The sequence below is a fragment of the Symsagittifera roscoffensis genome, chromosome 6 (assembly GCF_963678635.1).
Source record: "Symsagittifera roscoffensis chromosome 6, txSymRosc1.1, whole genome shotgun sequence".
Taxonomy (NCBI): domain Eukaryota; kingdom Metazoa; phylum Xenacoelomorpha; order Acoela; family Convolutidae; genus Symsagittifera; species Symsagittifera roscoffensis.
In genome coordinates, this window is record NC_087067.1 from 19,553,598 (window position 1) to 19,572,049 (window position 18,452).

Consider the following 18,452-nt stretch of genomic DNA (forward strand, 5'->3'; position numbering starts at 1 on the left):
AATATGAAAAAGCTCTTGCTGTTAGCATGCTTGTTAAAATTATTACACTTTTTTTTATAATTGGATTGCGAAAAAATGTTCGTATTTCGGTTCAATGATCCGTATATTTGATGTCATTCAGGTTTCTGAACGCATCACTTCATTGACGAATACACGTAGTTTGTATAAAACTTGGTGTTGATGCTGACTTTGTTTGTTGTAGCTGTACGAAGAAGCGACTAAAGACCTGGAGAAGCAGTACAGGGAAGCGAAGGCGAAGATCACACAGAAGCACAGAGATAGAGTGGCGAGCGGGAAGAGGGATAAGATGGACTTGGCTCTGAAGAGGGTGAAGGCGTTGATTGACACTGCAGATAGCAACAGTGCAGCTAAGGTCGGTCAGGTTAAAGATATTGATAAAGTGTCATTATAATTGGGCTTTTTGTCTTCAACTATGAAATTGCATATAAGTGAGTTTGTCTACCTGATATCTTTAGTTATTGTAAACATTAAAAACAAGGGTAAGATAGATGCAAAATTTTTGAAAGCAATCCCAGAAAGTTCTGTACAGCTTGGGTTGACCCCCGGGCCTTGTCCGAATAGGAAAGTTTCTGTCAGGGCGGATCTAGGATTTTCTCGGGGGGGGGGGGGGGCGGATTTTCAAAAACTTTTGGAAAAATTTGACGACTTTTTTTTTAGGTCTCGACTAAATTGATTTTCCCAGCTCTACTTAAGCACTAAAAAGACGGTGTGGGCACTTTTTGGAAAATTTTGACAAAAGAATCGCTTTTTTTGGCGCGCGCTCTCCCCTCAAAATTAGTATATATTGGCGCCGAAGGCGCCTTTAGAAATATTTTAGGGTCGGTCGGCCAAAAATGGATTTCTTAAAAAGTACCAAAGTCCGCCCCCTCCCTAAATCCGCCCATGGTTTTTAAAAATGCAAGTCATTGTATCTGGTTAGTCTTCGGTACGCCTTGTTTATACGACGTACCATATCGTATTTTCCTACACTAAAAAGAGCCATAACTTCGTTAACGGAGTGCTAGAAAGAAAGAAAAAACAATTTGTTTCTCCATAATAGTTTAAGTACAGATACAACAGTAATTTTTAAGTATTTTAGGAAACTCAAATTAGTTGTACAAAATAAAAATGGAGTGGATAGACTAAAGGTACAATACGCACCTATCGAGAGTCTACCCGAGCACAACTTGGTGACAAATTTAAATAAAATAAGAGAAAAAAAAAACGAAAAAAAAAAATTACTTGTAAAAATAATTATACCAAATTAATTCACAAAAGAGCCAAATACTGTTTAGTTTTCTCTGATTTTGCCCGATTACAATCCCATATAATTTAACATCAGTTTTAAGGAAATAAAAAAAGGATTTTTTTTTTTCAAAAAAAAATTCCGAAAAAAATTGAAAGAGAACGATATCTCGAAAACTAGAAGGATTTGGAGATTCAGTTTTTCGGACAAGAATCGCAACTCTGAAATGGTGTTTTGATAGCTTTTAGCCAAAGTGTTCAAAAAATATATATATAGTAGATGAAAGGTTAATTAAAAATATGGAATGTACTAAATCATTATTTCCAAGTATAAAATTATTTTTGAATTTGTGAACGAAATTTGTTTCTTCATTTTTGGTCATTTCACCAATTTTTCCAGGTAACAGATTGCTATTGCTCAATTTATTCAGCAATTTTGTTTTATATTCAGCAACTCCATTTCTTCCACAGTTTCTTGTATCACATTTTAAGTGTGATATAAGGGGAAGCTGCTGCTTGCCGTACAAATAATTCGGACCAGCCATGACTATTAGGGGTTGCTCACCACTATCAAGCACGTCTTTAACCACTTGATCAGACCATATAGTAGAATTTTGCCCTGTAGATTGATAGTACGTTCTACAGAAACATCAAACTTAAGGATGAACTCAGAATATAATCATGCCATGGCTTCGAGTTGACTCAGTTTTTCGTAATTAAACATCTTTTCGGTGACTTTTTGCAACAACTTTGTCGATGTTTTCTCTAAATCTTCTGAAAAATACTAAATCTTCTGAAAAATTTTAAGATTTCTCATTTTAAGCATTTGAACATCGAAGCGTAGTCACATAAGTAATACTAGGGCGGAGACTACTACCAATGAAATATGTTTTTATATTTTGTTTTCAAATAGCACCCTTATTGCCGTGAATTTGTCATTGATTTAGTTCCAAATCATTCGATCGCTTTTTACACTTGCGATCAGCTTAGTGTGTTATTACGAATCTTCTTTTTTTCTACTCTAACTCTCAAATAAAAGTGTTCATTAAAAGTGTCCACTTATTTGGAAATTTCACTGTAGCATTGGAACTTGCATACCATCTGTTCTCTCCTTTATTTGTAACTGAGTAGTTAATAGTACCTATTAAGCGTCAGTGGCTTAGTGGTTAGTGTGAGATTCTTTATATTTAGGTCGCTGGTTCGAGTGTCAGAGGTGGACGATTTTTTGCCGATTCGAGGATTATATTTAATGTTTATTATTGCATTTGTAGAGCAATTTTTGTCGTGTTCTCACAAGTGTTTGCGAAGCGGAGCTTCGCCTCGTTGTTAAAATTAGTCAAAACTAAGGAAATTCTTTTCATTGATGTTTTCCACCAAATCTAATTTAACACATGTTGATTTGGCAACAATTGAGCAATCATAAATTGAAGTTAGAATAACAAATTCGGATTTTTTGTTAACTATTTAAGTCTATATTTATACGTTTTGATTATGTATTTATGGTACTGTTGCTTCTTCAAAAGGCTAATTGCGTGATAAGTGTAGAAATCCGTGTTATCTTTGTTGGATGCGAAAAAAAAAGAAAATACCAATAATTGAGATTTTGCTCGGATATCAAAGATTTTTCTGAATTTTCCGCTCAGTTTTTTTGGGTTTAAGTGTTAATGAACGAAGTGTTCACATGTCGTCGTTGTGATATTTTGTACTGTTTTTTTTTCAGGAAGTAACAAAAAGTCGCTCTCAAAAATCCAAAAGTTAGAATTTTGGTTTCTTTTTTCTTGACTTGAAATTTGAGAAATTTGAAAATTGAAATTTGCTTTCATTTAAATAACAAGTGCGAAAAAGCGCCTGGCTTTTGTGTCATTAGTTATCAGTTTTTAAATTTTTGGCGAATTAAAAGTAATTGAAAGTTCTAGTTTTTTCAAAGAAGTATCACCCATTTGAGATCTTGAAAAATCCAAAGAGTTGATTCTTTGTTGCTGTCTGTTTTCTTGTTTTTTTTTCGACTTTCAATTTCTTTATTGCCAAATGCTTTTTGCCTTTCTCTGAGGTAGAATTTTTCTTCTTGTTCTGAATGCTTCAAACTTTGTTTTGTTTGGTTAGGAGAGTTCCATTAGGCTTGCGTTACTATGTATTCGCGTTATCACATAATTTCAAATACAGCAAAAGTTTTTACAGAGAAGTATACGGACTCACTTTCGCGACAATCAACCCGCTTACTTGAAGAGAATAAAAACACTGCAACTTCAAAACGTTCAATCGGTTAGGGTTAATATTTACAGTTTCCAGTGATTTTAATGGTGTACAATTACTTTGCAAGTAGCACACAATATTCCGACTACAGTTCTTTAAGAAAATGATAGAAATGTTAAGCTTTTGAAAAAATGATAGAAAGTATGGACCTATAATTTTAGAAATATTTTTGAAATAATATAATTAACCGTTCAAACGTTCTGAAAAAAATATAAAGTCCAATTCAACTTGAAGCTCACTTCTATTACCACTCTTTGAGTGGTTGGTCTTAAACACGAAAATATTCAGACCACAGCACTTAAGCATGATGCAATGCTCAATCCTCTACGAATAAATGGCTCTTTTCGAGTTTACCACCCCCCTCGTAAAATTTCAAAATAAAGTTGTTCAAAAATTGTTCACACGGAATTTTGCATGAAAGAAATGTTGTGAAAATTTGTTCACGCTGACACGTTTTGTTGCAGTTTATAACCTGAAAAGTCATTTTAAATTTAAAAGTTTTCATATATTAAATTTCCGAAAAAATCAAAGGGGGGAACTGGAAAAGAGCCGAATAAATAACAGGTATTCTGATGAATTTTATTAGATTCATGAACGTAGTGAATACTCTTATGCGGCAATTGGTGATTTTTTGTTCGTTTGTTTTTCAGCAAAAGTCATTAAAATTTGTTCACGTTCAATTTTGATTTTCGCGGTTTGACTTGTGATTTTTTTTAAGTTCTCTTCACTTTCTTTGTTGAAAGGAAGGCAAACTCCGCTATCGAACTTCAAAAGTGTTAAGGTCAGGAAAAACGTGATTGACTTCTACTTTCGAAAGTGGGTATCAATTTTCAGATTTCCCAGAGGAATGAAAACTTAGCTTTTAATCCAGTTGTCCCAAATTGGGTTTATTTTATCAAAAAAGTGTCGATTACAAATTGATCTTGAAACTCAAAGAACTCTAGTGTCATATATATATTTTTTTTGTAAATTTTATCAAGATGCCAAACCATGGGAGCTTTTTCTGTTCGCGGTTTTTCGAGACCTTGACGTTTGTTTTTCTTCGTCGCTTGATTTTTAGATTGGTTTATGTGGATGAGAAAATGCATTCTTGCCCATTCCCCTTAAAATTAGTTGCATTTTAGGTATAATTCATTCATTTAATCTGAGTAGAAATCGGTCTTTTCTCTTTTTGAAATTCAATCCGGCTAAAAATAGATGTAAGTTTTTCTTATTACTATATGAATAGAGAAAACATTGTGTATAGAAATCGAGACTTCTTATTTAAGATGAACCCTGATATTCATTAGACATGCTTTTAAATTATCCTTTGATACCATATATAGTTCCATTTCTTTTCAGAGCCACAGCTATTTTATCTGTTAAGGTTCTAATGCACCCAGCTATTGTTGAACCTAGCTAAAAGGAGTGTTAGAATTTCACAAATGATAATGGACTGCTTTTTAAAGCTCACTCAGTGCGTATTAGCAGACCATGTTCCACGGAAGAATCGTTGCAATTACTAATTAATATTTTAAAAATGCTTTTATTCTTTTTGATAATGTAATTATCCCGCTTTCAACTAGTAGATCTTTTTCTAAATGAGGTATTTTGTTGCCGAAAAAAAATTAACACGATTTAAGTTTTCTTTTGTTGATTTATTCTTACAAAGCGCACATTTATGCCCTAGGAAACGTTCTGCACTAAGACATGTCTGCTCAGTGCATGGTATCTATTCTTTCCAGACCCTAGGGGGTCCTCTTGTCTTTCCCTTGGGCACGCCATCTTATTGGGTCACTATTAAACAGAGTGAATCACAGTCGCGAAGGCGGAAAAGATGAAAAAAGAATATTTTAAAATCTGTGCTGCCGAAAGTCTGTTGGCGCAGACAGGATTGAATGCCCGAAGTTAAAATGGTTAATTTAATTTGAAGTGGAAATTTAATTTAAAGCTGGGGTTAGTCATTGGTTTTGACTCTCACTTTTTTCTAATCTGTCTATCCCAAGTAAATGAATTTTTTGTGAAGAGTAAAACTGAATGAGACAATATCAGTTGAACTTAGTTTTAAACCCAAAAATGTCATTGAAAAATCAATCGCTTCTCATAATACCAAAAATCTATATTATGAGTTGCTGTGATTTTGTGATTTGTTGCTGTGGTTTTGGAGAACGGTATTAGAACAATATTTGCTTCATCAAGTTTGAAACATTTGGTATGATCCTTTTGATAATCAACTTAGGAAGTCATTACATAATAATAATAATAAAGTTAAATTCATTTTCAAGAAGGGAGGGAATTGAAAAAAAAGTGATGAAAAAAGTCCATCTCGTAAGAATACGAAAAAAGCTAGTTAACTACCTATCGAGTGGCGTTTTCATATAAGTTAAGCATTGATCAGGCACTTGGTGAAATTGAGGGTGTTAATTGGCTTTTGAGGGCAGTGGGGGATATGAAGTGTTGACAAAATTGGGAGTCTTTTATCATGCTAATTAGCTGTTCGCTCCTTTTTAGACCGGGATAATTGACACAAAGCGGAGGTTCTGATCACAGCATTGTATGGCTCTTTTCGATGCCATAATGGAAAGGTTTTGTTTATTTAAAAAACATGTATAGGTAAATAAAAGAAATTCGGTTGAAGAGACAAACAAGACTGCTTGTATCAGGGCAAAGCCCTGAATGTTCCGACTGCCTTTCAAGGTCTATGGAGCAGCAATAACATGAAAAATTCAATTGTGATTTAAATTTTTTTTTTTAAATTTTAGAATTTTTTGTGAAAACATCCTCCCACACGCCATATTAAGTACAAAGTGATAGATTTTGCTCCGATTGACAAATCAACTACGACATATAAGCTTCCTTGAACCTATTTGGAACGATTTCTAAGACGGATTAAATCTCGCTTACGCGTTGATACCGCGAAAGATATCGCGCGTTAATTGTCCCAAATTGGCCGAAATTGCTATCTTTAAACCCCGATAACTTTACGAAAAATGATCACAGAGGAAATATCTTTTTAAATTTAAGCTCAGGACAACAATAGCTTTCGAACGATAAAAAAAATTCCGTCAAAAATGGCTAGTTAAAAAGTCGAAATTTGTCTGAAAAAAAAACCCACCCCGAGCACAAATATTCCGTTATTTTCGTAGCGAAAGTCGGAACAACAAGAATGATTGCAGCAGGGCAAAACCTTGAGTTTTTTGACTGCTTCTTAAATTCAATTGGGTAGTTTTTCTCTCAAAAAAGGAAAAAAAACACACCAGCTATGAAAATTTTAAAGTGATATATGTCACATATAGCAAGGTATTACGAGAAAAACAACAGCTTTTGGCTGATATAAAAAAATCCGTCAAAGTTTTCTAGTTAAAATGTCGAAATTTATCTGGAGAAAAAACCCTAGCACAATATCGGAACTAAAATATTACCGCTTTGAGTTGCTTTACATTTTAAAAACACCCGAGCACAAGATGCACAACACGCGAGCACAGTATCGGGAACAAATATTACCGCTTTAAGTTACTTTAGATTTTTTCCAAAATTTAAAAGAAGCTTCAACTTTCAATTCTGTTACTTTATGCAGAAAAACAGGAATAATCGAAAATAAGCTCAAAATTTGAAACTAACTACGTCAAGAAAAACGAGAACTATCGAAAATAATCTCCGTAATTCAATACTGTTACTTCATGCAGAAAAACGGTTATTATCAAAATTTTTAATGATAAGGTAGCTGCTGTCAATGAGATCATGGAAAGTCAAGAAATGGCGATTTTTAGATAAAATAGAAAAATTCATTGAGATAAATTTAAGAACTGATGTGTTATTCTCTTGGCCACGGATAACAGAAAGATTTTGTGAAGCAAAATGCGAAAATACTGTCTTTAAAAAGTTTTCAAATATAACAAGCTTTAATAAGTATTTTTAAGATTAATTAACGTAATGAAGACTCTTTTATAGGTCTTGGTGATTTTTTTTTTTATCATGAAAAGTCTTAAAAGTCTGTAATAACTACAGATGTGCATTCATACATATTGATGCATTTATGAATGAACTTAGATATTTACCTATTGATCAAGTTTTCTCTAGTTGGGTTCATGCTATCAAAAAAGCGCCAATCATAAATTGTTCTAGACATAGAATTTAATGGGCATCTATTTTTTCTTAGAAATTGAGAAAGTTGATATTTTTTCAAGAAAGTCAGTTTTTCTATGTTCAATTGCGTTCATTACTCTTTTGCAATCTTCGATTGGCTATGTTTTTAGTGACCCAGAGGCAAAGATGTTCAATTCAAAAAATACAAATGGTAGTAAAATATAAAATTGTTCAAAAAGTTATGAAAACTATTTAAGTTTCTTCAGCAATTTAAATTTTTCTGAAATCTGTGTTTTGCGTCGCCCACCCCCCTAAATCCGCTACTGCTGTTGATTAGGTTTGACCAATTTGTGCTAGTGCTAGATTGTGAATACATTTTTTTGCTGTGAACTTACAATTTTGCTTTAAGATAGTAAGATTGTTGATTAAAAATTTCTGTAAACCTCGTTTAGATATATTTGGCATTTCTAGCTCTAAGACTATTTGACAAGTTGTTCCAATATTTTTAGGAGATTTACCAGTTTTTTCTCAAAGAATGTGTGGTGAGCTTTTGGGCTTCGTTTTCTTGCTGACAACAATCGGTGTTGATTAATTCTTTAAAGTAACCGTTCCATCTTTCAAGGCATATAGTGACAAGAGTGATATAAAAAATGTAATAAAAATTTTGTTCTACATAATTAGACAAGGTAGACTTGAAATTCTTTTTGCAATATGCAAATTTCTCAGACCAATATTAAATTTCGGATGTTTTGCACTTTAGATAAGTCATTTTTGAAGTCCAATCCACGGAGGATCAGACTATTCATCATGAAATCTCGAAACTCAAGAATCATATTTCTGAAGACTTTTCTGGAGCTGTTTCTTGGGCGAAAAATAACAATTCGAAGTTGCCCTTCAGATTTTAAGGAGGAAACTGACGCGTTTAATTTGTCCATGGTTTTGAATTTATCAATCCTGTAATAAAGTCGTTTTGATTCCATTGACAGAATTTCTGTCTTGTCTTGGTTTATTTTTTTTTCTGGAGTTGAATGAAGGTTTTCAAGTATCCTATCAAAATATAAAAAGACCAAAAATTTCATAAATTTTCCAATTTTTAATGTTTCAATACGCAGTTCTGATGAGCTAAAACATCAGTCTCTTATTTAGTTCTTCTGCGACAAGTGATTTGTCTCTGCTTTTTTATAATTAATTTAAACAAAATGCTTCTGTAAATAAATTTCTTGTTTTAGGAGACGGCCTTGATGTCGGCGCTGACGAAGTACCTGGACCTGAGTCAAGACCTCATGCAACACTACCAGACCCACTTCTCCAGGGTGGCTCATTTGAGTTACACCAGGGCACAAGTGGAACACGGCAGGACGCTGGACAGTGTCTACGCAGCCCACGAGGAAGGCATGGGGGTGTGTGAGAAAGTGTTGAAGATGGAGGGGCTGTCTTATAACTTCCAGAAACAGCTTGGTGAGAGTTGGACATCATCAACTTATTACCGCAAAAACCAAAGCATTTTTTTAGCTCCAAAAAAGCCAACCAAAACTAATTTTGAGCTACCTCCTAAAAATTTTGAGAAGGAAAAAATTTGAGAAAATGTTTTCTTAATTTCAAGAATCGGCTGGGTTGGAAAACTAAAGATGTACTTATATTATTGCTTTCATGATAAGTGTTAGGTCGATGTAAGGTCGTTAAATTTCAACAGTGAATTGTATGGCAAAGTTGATCAGGTGTAGCTAATAAAATTGTAAATGATTTAGGCATCGTGAAAGTTGATAGCTTTAACCTGATATATTTTTTCTGAAAATTCAAATAAGATTCGCTCGTCAAAAGATGCAATATGAGGTCATTAAACCGATATAATGTAGGCCGAAATTAATCAAGCCGAAAAAAGAGAAGAGATAAGACTAAAACAGAAAAAAAAGTACCTGAGTCAAGACCTCATGCAACACTACCAGACCCACTTTGAAAAGTAATAAGAATTCAAATAATCTTTTTTTTCTGCTACTCAGCGTACATCAACACTCAATTTTTCCTAGGCTTTATATCTATGTTTACGCTTGCGATTAGCAAGAATTATCAAATCTGAGTACAGACTTTTTTGTGTTAACAACTAGTTTAACAAAATCACAATCAATTGCGCAGCATTCAATTCAGCATGCTCGATATCTTGAAAATTCAAATTTAAGTACTGGTAACCAAAAATATTTGACGGCTAAGGGCCTAGGCTTGAATCCACGGTCAGCACCTGTATTTTTAAAACCCAAAGTATTTTGTACCAAAAAATCATTGTCCTATCAGTTGTCTGCTTGTTTTGTCGGCTTAGTTTCCACATCTCTTACCTTTTTTGTTCTGTAAGCTAATTTTATGGTAAATGAAAGAATGCCACATTGTAGAATTTTTTTTTCAATGCGCAATTTTCATTGTAGTTGCTCTTCGTGTTTTGATTTACCTCGGCTGTTTGTATTTTCTTGACGTCGAATTTTTTTTCGCTTGAAACTTTTCTGCCTGTATTTCGGCTTGTATTGTATCGGCTTATTGACCTAATGTTGAGTCGTTTCACGTGAAACTTAGTTTTTTTGCTCACCTATGGATTGCACAAATTGCTTAAGTGCCTAGAAGAGAAATTAAAAAATTAAAATTCATAAAAGCATTTTTTCTGTTTTTGTTTTTTCTTTTCTTTTTTTTCGGCTTGATGGATTTCGGCCTACATTATATCGGCTTAATGACCTCATATTGCATCTTTTGACGAGCGAATAAAATTTTTGTTTTGGTGTGTTTAGAGGCTGAGGGGGAGTTAATAATTTTTCATTATTTGTAAGTTTTTTGAATTGTTTTTTGGCTTTTTTGCTTGCTATTACCAATTTATCAAATCGAAATATAGACCTTTTTTCGGGTTAAACATTAGTTTAACATAATCAATTGAATCAATTATGATGCTGACAAGCTCAAAAAATTTTCATGAAATTTCAAATTTAACTACATCATGCTGGGGTACTAGTGACTACTGCATGCCATATCTAGAACTCAAGCTATTGTATATATAATTATAGATTTTAATTTTCTGATATTAATTTTCTGCTGATGATTTTTCGGCTTCATGTTTGTCGAATTAAGTTCTATCTTTTTAGTTTTCTAATGATGTAGTCTACTTTGCATACGCTACTGATATATCTATCGTGGATCCTATGTGGGCGTTACATGAAATTTTTTCAATGTTTCTTGACGAAAGTTCTTGGCTGAGTTTATTTTTATTGGATGTCGGCTTCAGTTCTGTCGGCTTATATACCGATTTTTTTCCTCCCTAAATTATAGTACTTTTGAGATCGATAAGACTCTGGCACCATTTTTGAATGCCCAAATTCATCTCGACTATGACCTCTTTGAAAAACCACGAAAAAAATGCTTTTTCTTTTAAAATGTTTTTCTTGTTTTTCTACTTCTTGTTTCAATTGGATCATCGTTCGAAGTTCTGTTTGCTAATTTTTATTCTTCATGGTGCACTCATCCTATAATTGTTATATTGCAAGTGGAGCGAAGCTCAGCTTCGCCTTTTTGTGGCTTAATAGGTTTCGACTTATATTATATCGGCTAAATGGCCTCATTTTGATTCATTTGACGAGCAGTTAAAGTTTTGTGTTTGTGTGCGTTTTGAGGGCGAGGAGGAATTTTTAATTTTTTGTAAATCTTAGTTGTTGATTTTTTCGGCTTAAAGAGTTTCTGCTAAAGTATTTTTGGCTTTGATACCGCTAATAATTTTTTTTCTTCAGATGCTAGTTTCACATTTTTGATTTTTTTCCGACTTAGCGGCTTTATTGTTTTGTAGCGCAGGTTGTTCGAAGCGCAGCTTCGCCTCTGTGGTAAAAATTATAATTGTCCTAAGGGACACTTTAGCAAAGTAGAGCTTTTTCCTTTGACCTTTTATAAACTTGCTCTGTTATGTTCAGATGTGATCATGAGTGAGTATGACGATTACTTCTCCAAGGTCATAGCCGAAATCACCAAGGTCACCAGGTCACTCGAGGTCAGCATCGACACGTCAGTCAGTTCAAAGCCCCCAGTCAGCAAATTCACTCCAGGTGAGTTACAAACTTAAAAAAAAGCACTATGAATCAAGTGAGGTAGAGTACAATAAACCAGCAAGACGGCATTGAAATGTACTTTTTATCCATGAGTGTCGAAAAAACGACCTCGACGAAAAAAAAATCCAAAAACAGTCTTAACTGTTTTGATTTTAAGGTTGTCTGATTTCGATGTCTTTAATTTTTAACTAATATATTGTTCATGGCTTTCCGGTATGCGAACTTTTATTGGATGATGTTGCAACATGAAATTTGAGAAAATCGAGAGCAACGTACAAGAAAGTGTTGATAATTCTAGTTGTCATGCCTCAGTGAAATGTTGTTTTATTGATTCTTGCCAATTTTTTGGCAACTTTTTTTATTTTCTTGACAAGCTAACCAAGATTAGGAGCTCAAAAGAACCAGGAACTGTTCTGCTCAATTTTGATTGACATATGAAATCGATTGCTAAAGTATTATGAAGATGACTATCTAAAAACCAGATTTTGAAATTCTCAGAAGCCTGTCAACTTAAGTTACTTTAGCTGGTTTTAGTACTAACTATCATTGAAATCGTTGAAATTTTGAGTGCACTTATTCTCTTCGAATTTGCCATCATTGGACATACTTTACAAAAGACTTTAAGTGATCTCCAAAACTCCCACAAGATTAATCCACACGGTCGTTTAACTACTCCCAAGCCGCCAAATACAATAAGATGGTGTTACACAACTGTTTATTATGCTGTTGATGATGAAGTTAAGAAAATCCCCGCTGGCGCCACTGGACGAGTTTTTCGGTGGTCAAGTTATGATAATAAAATATTCCCGCAAAATTCAGATTTTGCTATTTCAAAACCGAAAAAAAACTAATAACAATTTTTCTGAAGTAATAACTACTGCCCATGGATTTTGCAAGATTTACAGAATTCAGATTGTGTGCGGTCCAAATATATCAGTTCAGGTGCGGATCTAGGATTTTCTCGAGGGAGATGGGGCGGATTTCAAAATTGATTTTCTGAGCATTCCCAGAACACTATAAAGACCCTATTTCGACCAAAAAAATTGCTCCGCTGGCAAATTTTTGAAAAACAGATCAAAAGTGCCGTTTTTGGGCACTTCGGAAAATTTGACCATAAAATCGCATTTTTCGGCGCGCGCTTCCCTTCAGAATTATTATAGATTGGTGCAAAAGGCGCGTTTAGAAAAATTTTAGGGTTGGTCGGCCTAAAATGAATGTCAAAAAATAATACCAAAGGGGATCCTTTGGTTGGTGATGGGGTCGAATCCCCAAATACGCGTCTGGATAAGTTGGTTCTCGAAAGTATAGATAAGTCATCGAAGAAAACCTCAAAGGTACTGAAATCTTCGAAAGTACCATTGGATTTGTTTTCTTAGTTCACGCACCGCGCCAAGATCTTGATCAAAAATTAATCATGATTATGACTGGACAAGCTTCTATGCTTGCTTTTCGCATGCGATTAACTATCATAATTTGTGTTGATTTAGAAGGCTACAGGGGTAACGTGGCTATCGTTAGCTCACAAGACCCTTCTGAAACTAAAGGTATCATCCGTCATCAAACATAACAACGCACAATTCAGACTCAAGCACTGTTCAAACTTTAGATTTGATCTATTTAGCACCCTACTAACAATCATCGTGCGTGCGTAAAACACCCTTTTAAAGACCCACTCTTTATACTTTAAACCTTGTGACCGGAAAAGTTTATTCAGTCATTGTTTTTGAAGACCAATATTGGTATTATAAATTTGTGAACAGTAAAAAGGGTTGTTCGAAACAACACTAGATGTAACTTTTTTTTGGAAATCTATTCGTTTTTAGTTTTCGAATTGACAAAATTGACTTAGTCTTATAAAGGCTCGGATATGGTTTGGTGTTTCAATTGATCCATATAATTGAAAGCATTCAGAGTCGACCTAAACATTTGTTTAAATCAAGATAAAGCTTGGTGCGCAGATGATAAATTTTGTAACGATGAACCAATTAACCATTCTGAACACAAGTGATTTACTATCCATTTATCAATTAGAAATCGGGCCTTATGCGCTAAACGGCTCAAAATCAGTTTTTCTATATCTTGAACTGAAATTGATGTGGTTGATCATGATTAGCTTATTACCAATCAATTTCAAACACTATGGCCCGTCATTTCAAACAAAAATTTGTCATAAAATGACTGAAAATATAGAACTTGGACTTGAAATTAAATTGGTTTTTTGGCAAAGTTGCACTCGATAATTTTGATTGATATTTTTAACTACTGGAAATTTTGATTGAAATGCTTGACCGTGTTGCTTGAATTTGATGGGCTAAAATTAGCCAATCAAATTTCACCTGCATAAACTTTAAATCAAGACATGGAAATTTTGATTTTGGGCTGTTTAATGCTTAAGACTCTACAAATTTTTTATTTATTAAATCATAACAAGCCTGGTCTTATATCAGGGGAAAACCCTGAATATTCCGACTGCCCCGTAGTTGGTATTGAATAGTTATTGCTGAAGGAAATTTGAGTAATGATGAAGTCGATACGACCGATTAGCTTGCCCCGGTTCAATTTGGAATGATTTTGTAGCGTGGCATAATTCACAGCGCATAAATAAATCGCGTTACGCCTTCAGCATCATAAATAACGTCTTCAGAGAGCGCATAAATTAGTCCAGAGCAAATAAGCAATTTTCAAACCCTCAGATTTTAACAAAAATAATCGAAGGTAAAATATCTTTTAACATTTGAACACAAGCGATATATTCAATGGGGTATTAAAAATTTGATCAATAGAATTGCTTGAATTATGGCGAATCCTCTAAATCTTCCAAAGGTTATTCATTTATAATCAGTTTTCACAAAAAAAAACATATATTTTAAAATCTGTATTTCCCCAAGCACAGTGTTAAGTACTAAGTGATATAGTTCGCATCAAGTAACACATTATTCGGATCAAATAGCTTGTTTAACTCAATTTGGATTAATTTCGGAGCCGACTAAATGTGCCAAATTTGCTACGCTTCAATAGAAAACTGCAATTGTCTAGCAAAACTTTTGTCTTGTGGGACTTCTGTTTGTCTGCTTTTTTTGCCAGTACCAAATTTCCCTAATTTTCGGCATTTTTTACTGAATTTTAAAAACGGTTCAGTGTTTTGCGGTTTTGGGCAAGTAATTGAGTTCAAAAAGTTTGCTTATTTTTTGCCATTTGATTTTTTTCATTATGTTGAGTAAAAGTTTTAGGTAGTTGTTTTCTTTATAAATTCAACGAGTGTTCTGAGCATTTGGTGCATCGATAGCAACCATGCTTGAGACGACAAATTCCAGAAGTAGGATTACAGCCGGGGCCTGTTTTTTGTGGAAACTGAAAATTTTCAAATATTTTAGACTTTGGTATTTGCTTATTTTTGACGACTTAAGTCCCTCAGAAAGTTTCGGTTTGTTTTGAGCATTTTGAAAGCTCTTTGTAAAGTTTCTAATTGTGCAGGAAATTTTGTTCCAGGAATTTTTTTGTTTGTTTGCATTTTTAGTTTTTTGATTTGTCTTTTCATTTGCTTATAATTATAGTCATTCAGTTGTGTATCGCGAGTAATGCGAAGATCCGCTTCGCCTCTGTGTAAAAAATTCTACTTAAAAGGGTTAATTGCAAAGTCGATGTTAGTCTGAATAAAGAAGCACACGAAGCCTAAGTGTTCCGTCGGAGCAAAATGAAGGTTAATCAAATCATATATGGCTGGAGTGAGTATTTTGTTAATTGTGCTAACGGGTGATGATCCGACGCAAGTTTGTACGTAAAGAAAAGAGACTGATACCAGTCATTCAAATGCAGCATCCAAAGCCTATCTTTTATATCCTTATTTTGCGACAATTTAATTAACACCGGAGAAACGGCAATAGATATTTTGAATGCTCAGATATTGGATGAAATGAAATGAGTTGTATGGGTATGTTGATACTTGATTCAGTCACCCATGGAAGTAACATTACCAGGTTTTTCTGATCTTATTTTACCATACCATGTTATCGCTTCTTTCAAATCGAAACAAAGGACAAAAGTCATTTTAAATTTGAGCTAACTATGCTACCGGTGTTTTCATTGAACAAATTTCTGTGAGTGAAATGATAGGTGATTGAAAGACCAAGTTCGGCGATATTAAGCGGAAACTTTATCGGCTCAAAATTGTTCCAAAATTAAATGAAGCAAGCCACCTGAAAGTGGGCCTGCCTCTTAGCCAGTATGTTTGTCGGTGTAGTTTGTGAGTTTATAAAACTGCTCAAAATGTAAAAGCCTCAGAACAATTTGTTTATGATTATGATTCTCATTGCTATTTTGTTAAATATCTCTATTTCAACTGAATGACTCTTCGGTTAGCGATGTTTAGTTAATTAACATTTTCCATAAATGTTTATATATTTTGTCTATACGAATAATACAAATGTTTGAAAGAACTCCGTGATCCTGGAAGTGATATCTGAAATTGACCATTGAGTTTATTTTCAGATCAATCCAAGATCGAGATTGAGCAGTCAGGAGTGTTTGCGGCTAAATATGTCGACAAACTTCCGGTGAGTTAATATTGAAACCTTAAGTTTTCAGGAATGACAGAAATAAGATAATTTCACCTCGAACTTTTGAACTTCTCATAAATCGACTGATAGGTGGCAATATTTACATCGATTTAATCACCTTCAGTGATTTTAAGCCTCATTAATTGGAAAAAGTTCTTTTAATTGGCGTGGTGAATAGAAATTTTCGTCTAAGATATCGTAAAGAAACTGGGAACTCTTCAACTACTCCTCAAAGCTCTATGGCACAGAATTGTCAGTAACGAATTGCCCCCCCCCCCCTATATAGAACTAATTCATCTATTAACCGTATGTGAATTTTGTAACTATTAGTGAATCTCCCCTTGAGCAATAGGGGATGGGATAGTTTAAGAGACCAGAAACTGTTAAAAAAAAACCAATCTTTCCCAGTATTTTTGTTGCCGCAATCATTATAGAATGCAAGTTCGTTAATCGTACCTAACTTTTAGAGCTAAAATTATAAGTCGTTATGAAAGGCATAATTTATTTTGAATTCTAGAAAGAATGACGAAAGAAATTGATCTGATAGTTGATGATTTTATAGTTTGAATGGTCATAGTTCATTGAAACTGTCTGTCGGCTAAATTCTTGTCAGTCTAATTTTGTTGTATTTTATAAAAAACATTTTGGTTAGTTTCCATAAATAATCGTCGATATTGCAAGTTACCTTATTTGACGTTTCTTACATTGTCATTATTCACTGAAGCAGCAAGGCTTAGACTACGATTGATACATTTTTTTTCGAGTTAAAGAAAGAGCCAACAAGCTTTTTTCCATCCTCCTAGTGCCTTGCTAATGTTGATCTCTTGTCATCTTTCAGGGAGTCCTGAAGAGCGAAAACTATGACCCCAATGGATCCAATGTCGACGATGATGGACACTCTCACGGACACTCGCGACAGAAACTGTACCTGGTCATGTTCGCGTGCATGTTCACAGGATGTGTGGTCGCTACTATTTTGATCTCAATCTTGAGAAGGAGGCCACGTGGTCGCATGGTGGGAGGCAACACTTTCGTCCGGGTCGACAACAACCCCCACCCCTTAAGTCCTGAGGACAAACATATTAACTCTCTCCAGGTTTGTTCAATTAGTTTTGAAATTTTCAGTTTGGAAAAACTTTTTTTCTTACGTTGTCATAATGCAATGAAACTTGGCATGGTGAACAAGTGAACAACTGAACATTTTGTTCTTCATACCTTACAACGTAATATCACACAATACAAAAAAAATGAAAATTTAAAGGTGGAGGAGTGGAAAAGAGTCGCCTTTAAAAAACTTTTTGGGTAAGCCAGCTAAAAATGAAGGCCTTAAAATAGCGCCAAAGGGGGTCGCTATCAGAAGGTCGAATCCCTGGGGGGTTCTCCGCCCTCTAAATCCGCTATGTTTCAAATATAATAAGCTTTTATATGTATTTTTTGTATCCCGAAGTTGTTGATTTTTCTTAAACGCCTCCTGTTTTTTATAGGTCAACGGGTACTATAATCCTATCTACAAATTCTTCGACGAACCTCAAGAAACCTAATTTGGGTTCATGCAACAGCGAACGAAAGAGCTAAAAGAACTGCTTAATGATTCCATGAACAACTATTCAGTTACAACTACTGATTGGAGTTGACTAATGCTTCCATTATTTCTGTCCATACCTGTAAATAGGAATTTTAGTTGTCTTGTTAAATTAAGGATCACGACGCAGTAGAATTTTTAACCCCATTTGGCTAATTCTTAATTTTAATGATGAATTAAATGATCTACTTAACTATTTCGAACTCTTATTAAGAGTCATGAACGTAGTGAACACTCTTATATAGGTCTTGGTGATTTCTTTTGTTTTTTTTTTCAGGAAAAGGTCTTAAAATTTGTTAACGCTCGAAGTTTGATTTTTAGCGGTTTGACTTTTGATTTCTTTTTAGACTCAGTTCATTTTTTTGTTCAAAGGAAGGCAAACTCCTATATCGAACAGCAAGAAACGTGTTGATCGATTTCTAGCTTCGAAAGTGAAATTTAATTTACAGATTTCCCATTGGAATAGAAATTTGACTCATTGATCCAGTTTTCTCAAATTGGGTTATTTTTATCAAAAAAGTGTCAATCATGAATTGTTCTAGAAAAAAGTTCAAAAAAATTCTAGATAGCTTATCAAAGCTATCAATTTTTAAGGTTTATTTTAATTCAAAGAGCTTTAAGGTCATGTATTTTTTCTTGAAAATTAGAAATTTGAAGTCTTTTTCTTTAATTCAAAGAGTT

The 18,452-nt window shown here is 34.0% G+C and overlaps 1 protein-coding gene across 3 annotated transcripts in view; it reads left to right on the forward strand.

Moving 5' to 3' along the window:
• Positions 1-18,051, forward strand: part of LOC134848039 (amyloid-beta precursor protein-like) — a 37,711-nt gene extending 19,660 nt beyond the window's left edge. For 2 of the 3 annotated variants that reach the window (XM_063865371.1, XM_063865372.1), the window contains exons 9-15: positions 203-373; positions 8,793-9,021; positions 11,499-11,630; positions 13,121-13,177; positions 16,122-16,186; positions 17,028-17,285; positions 17,674-18,051. In XM_063865371.1, coding sequence (XP_063721441.1) covers positions 203-373; positions 8,793-9,021; positions 11,499-11,630; positions 13,121-13,177; positions 16,122-16,186; positions 17,028-17,285; positions 17,674-17,730 — 969 coding nt within the window. In that variant the 3' untranslated portion in view covers positions 17,731-18,051. The remainder of the gene's footprint in view (positions 1-202; positions 374-8,792; positions 9,022-11,498; positions 11,631-13,120; positions 13,178-16,121; positions 16,187-17,027; positions 17,286-17,673) is intronic. The other variant, XM_063865374.1, reaches the window with a different exon arrangement.
• Positions 18,052-18,452: the final 401 nt, after the last annotated feature.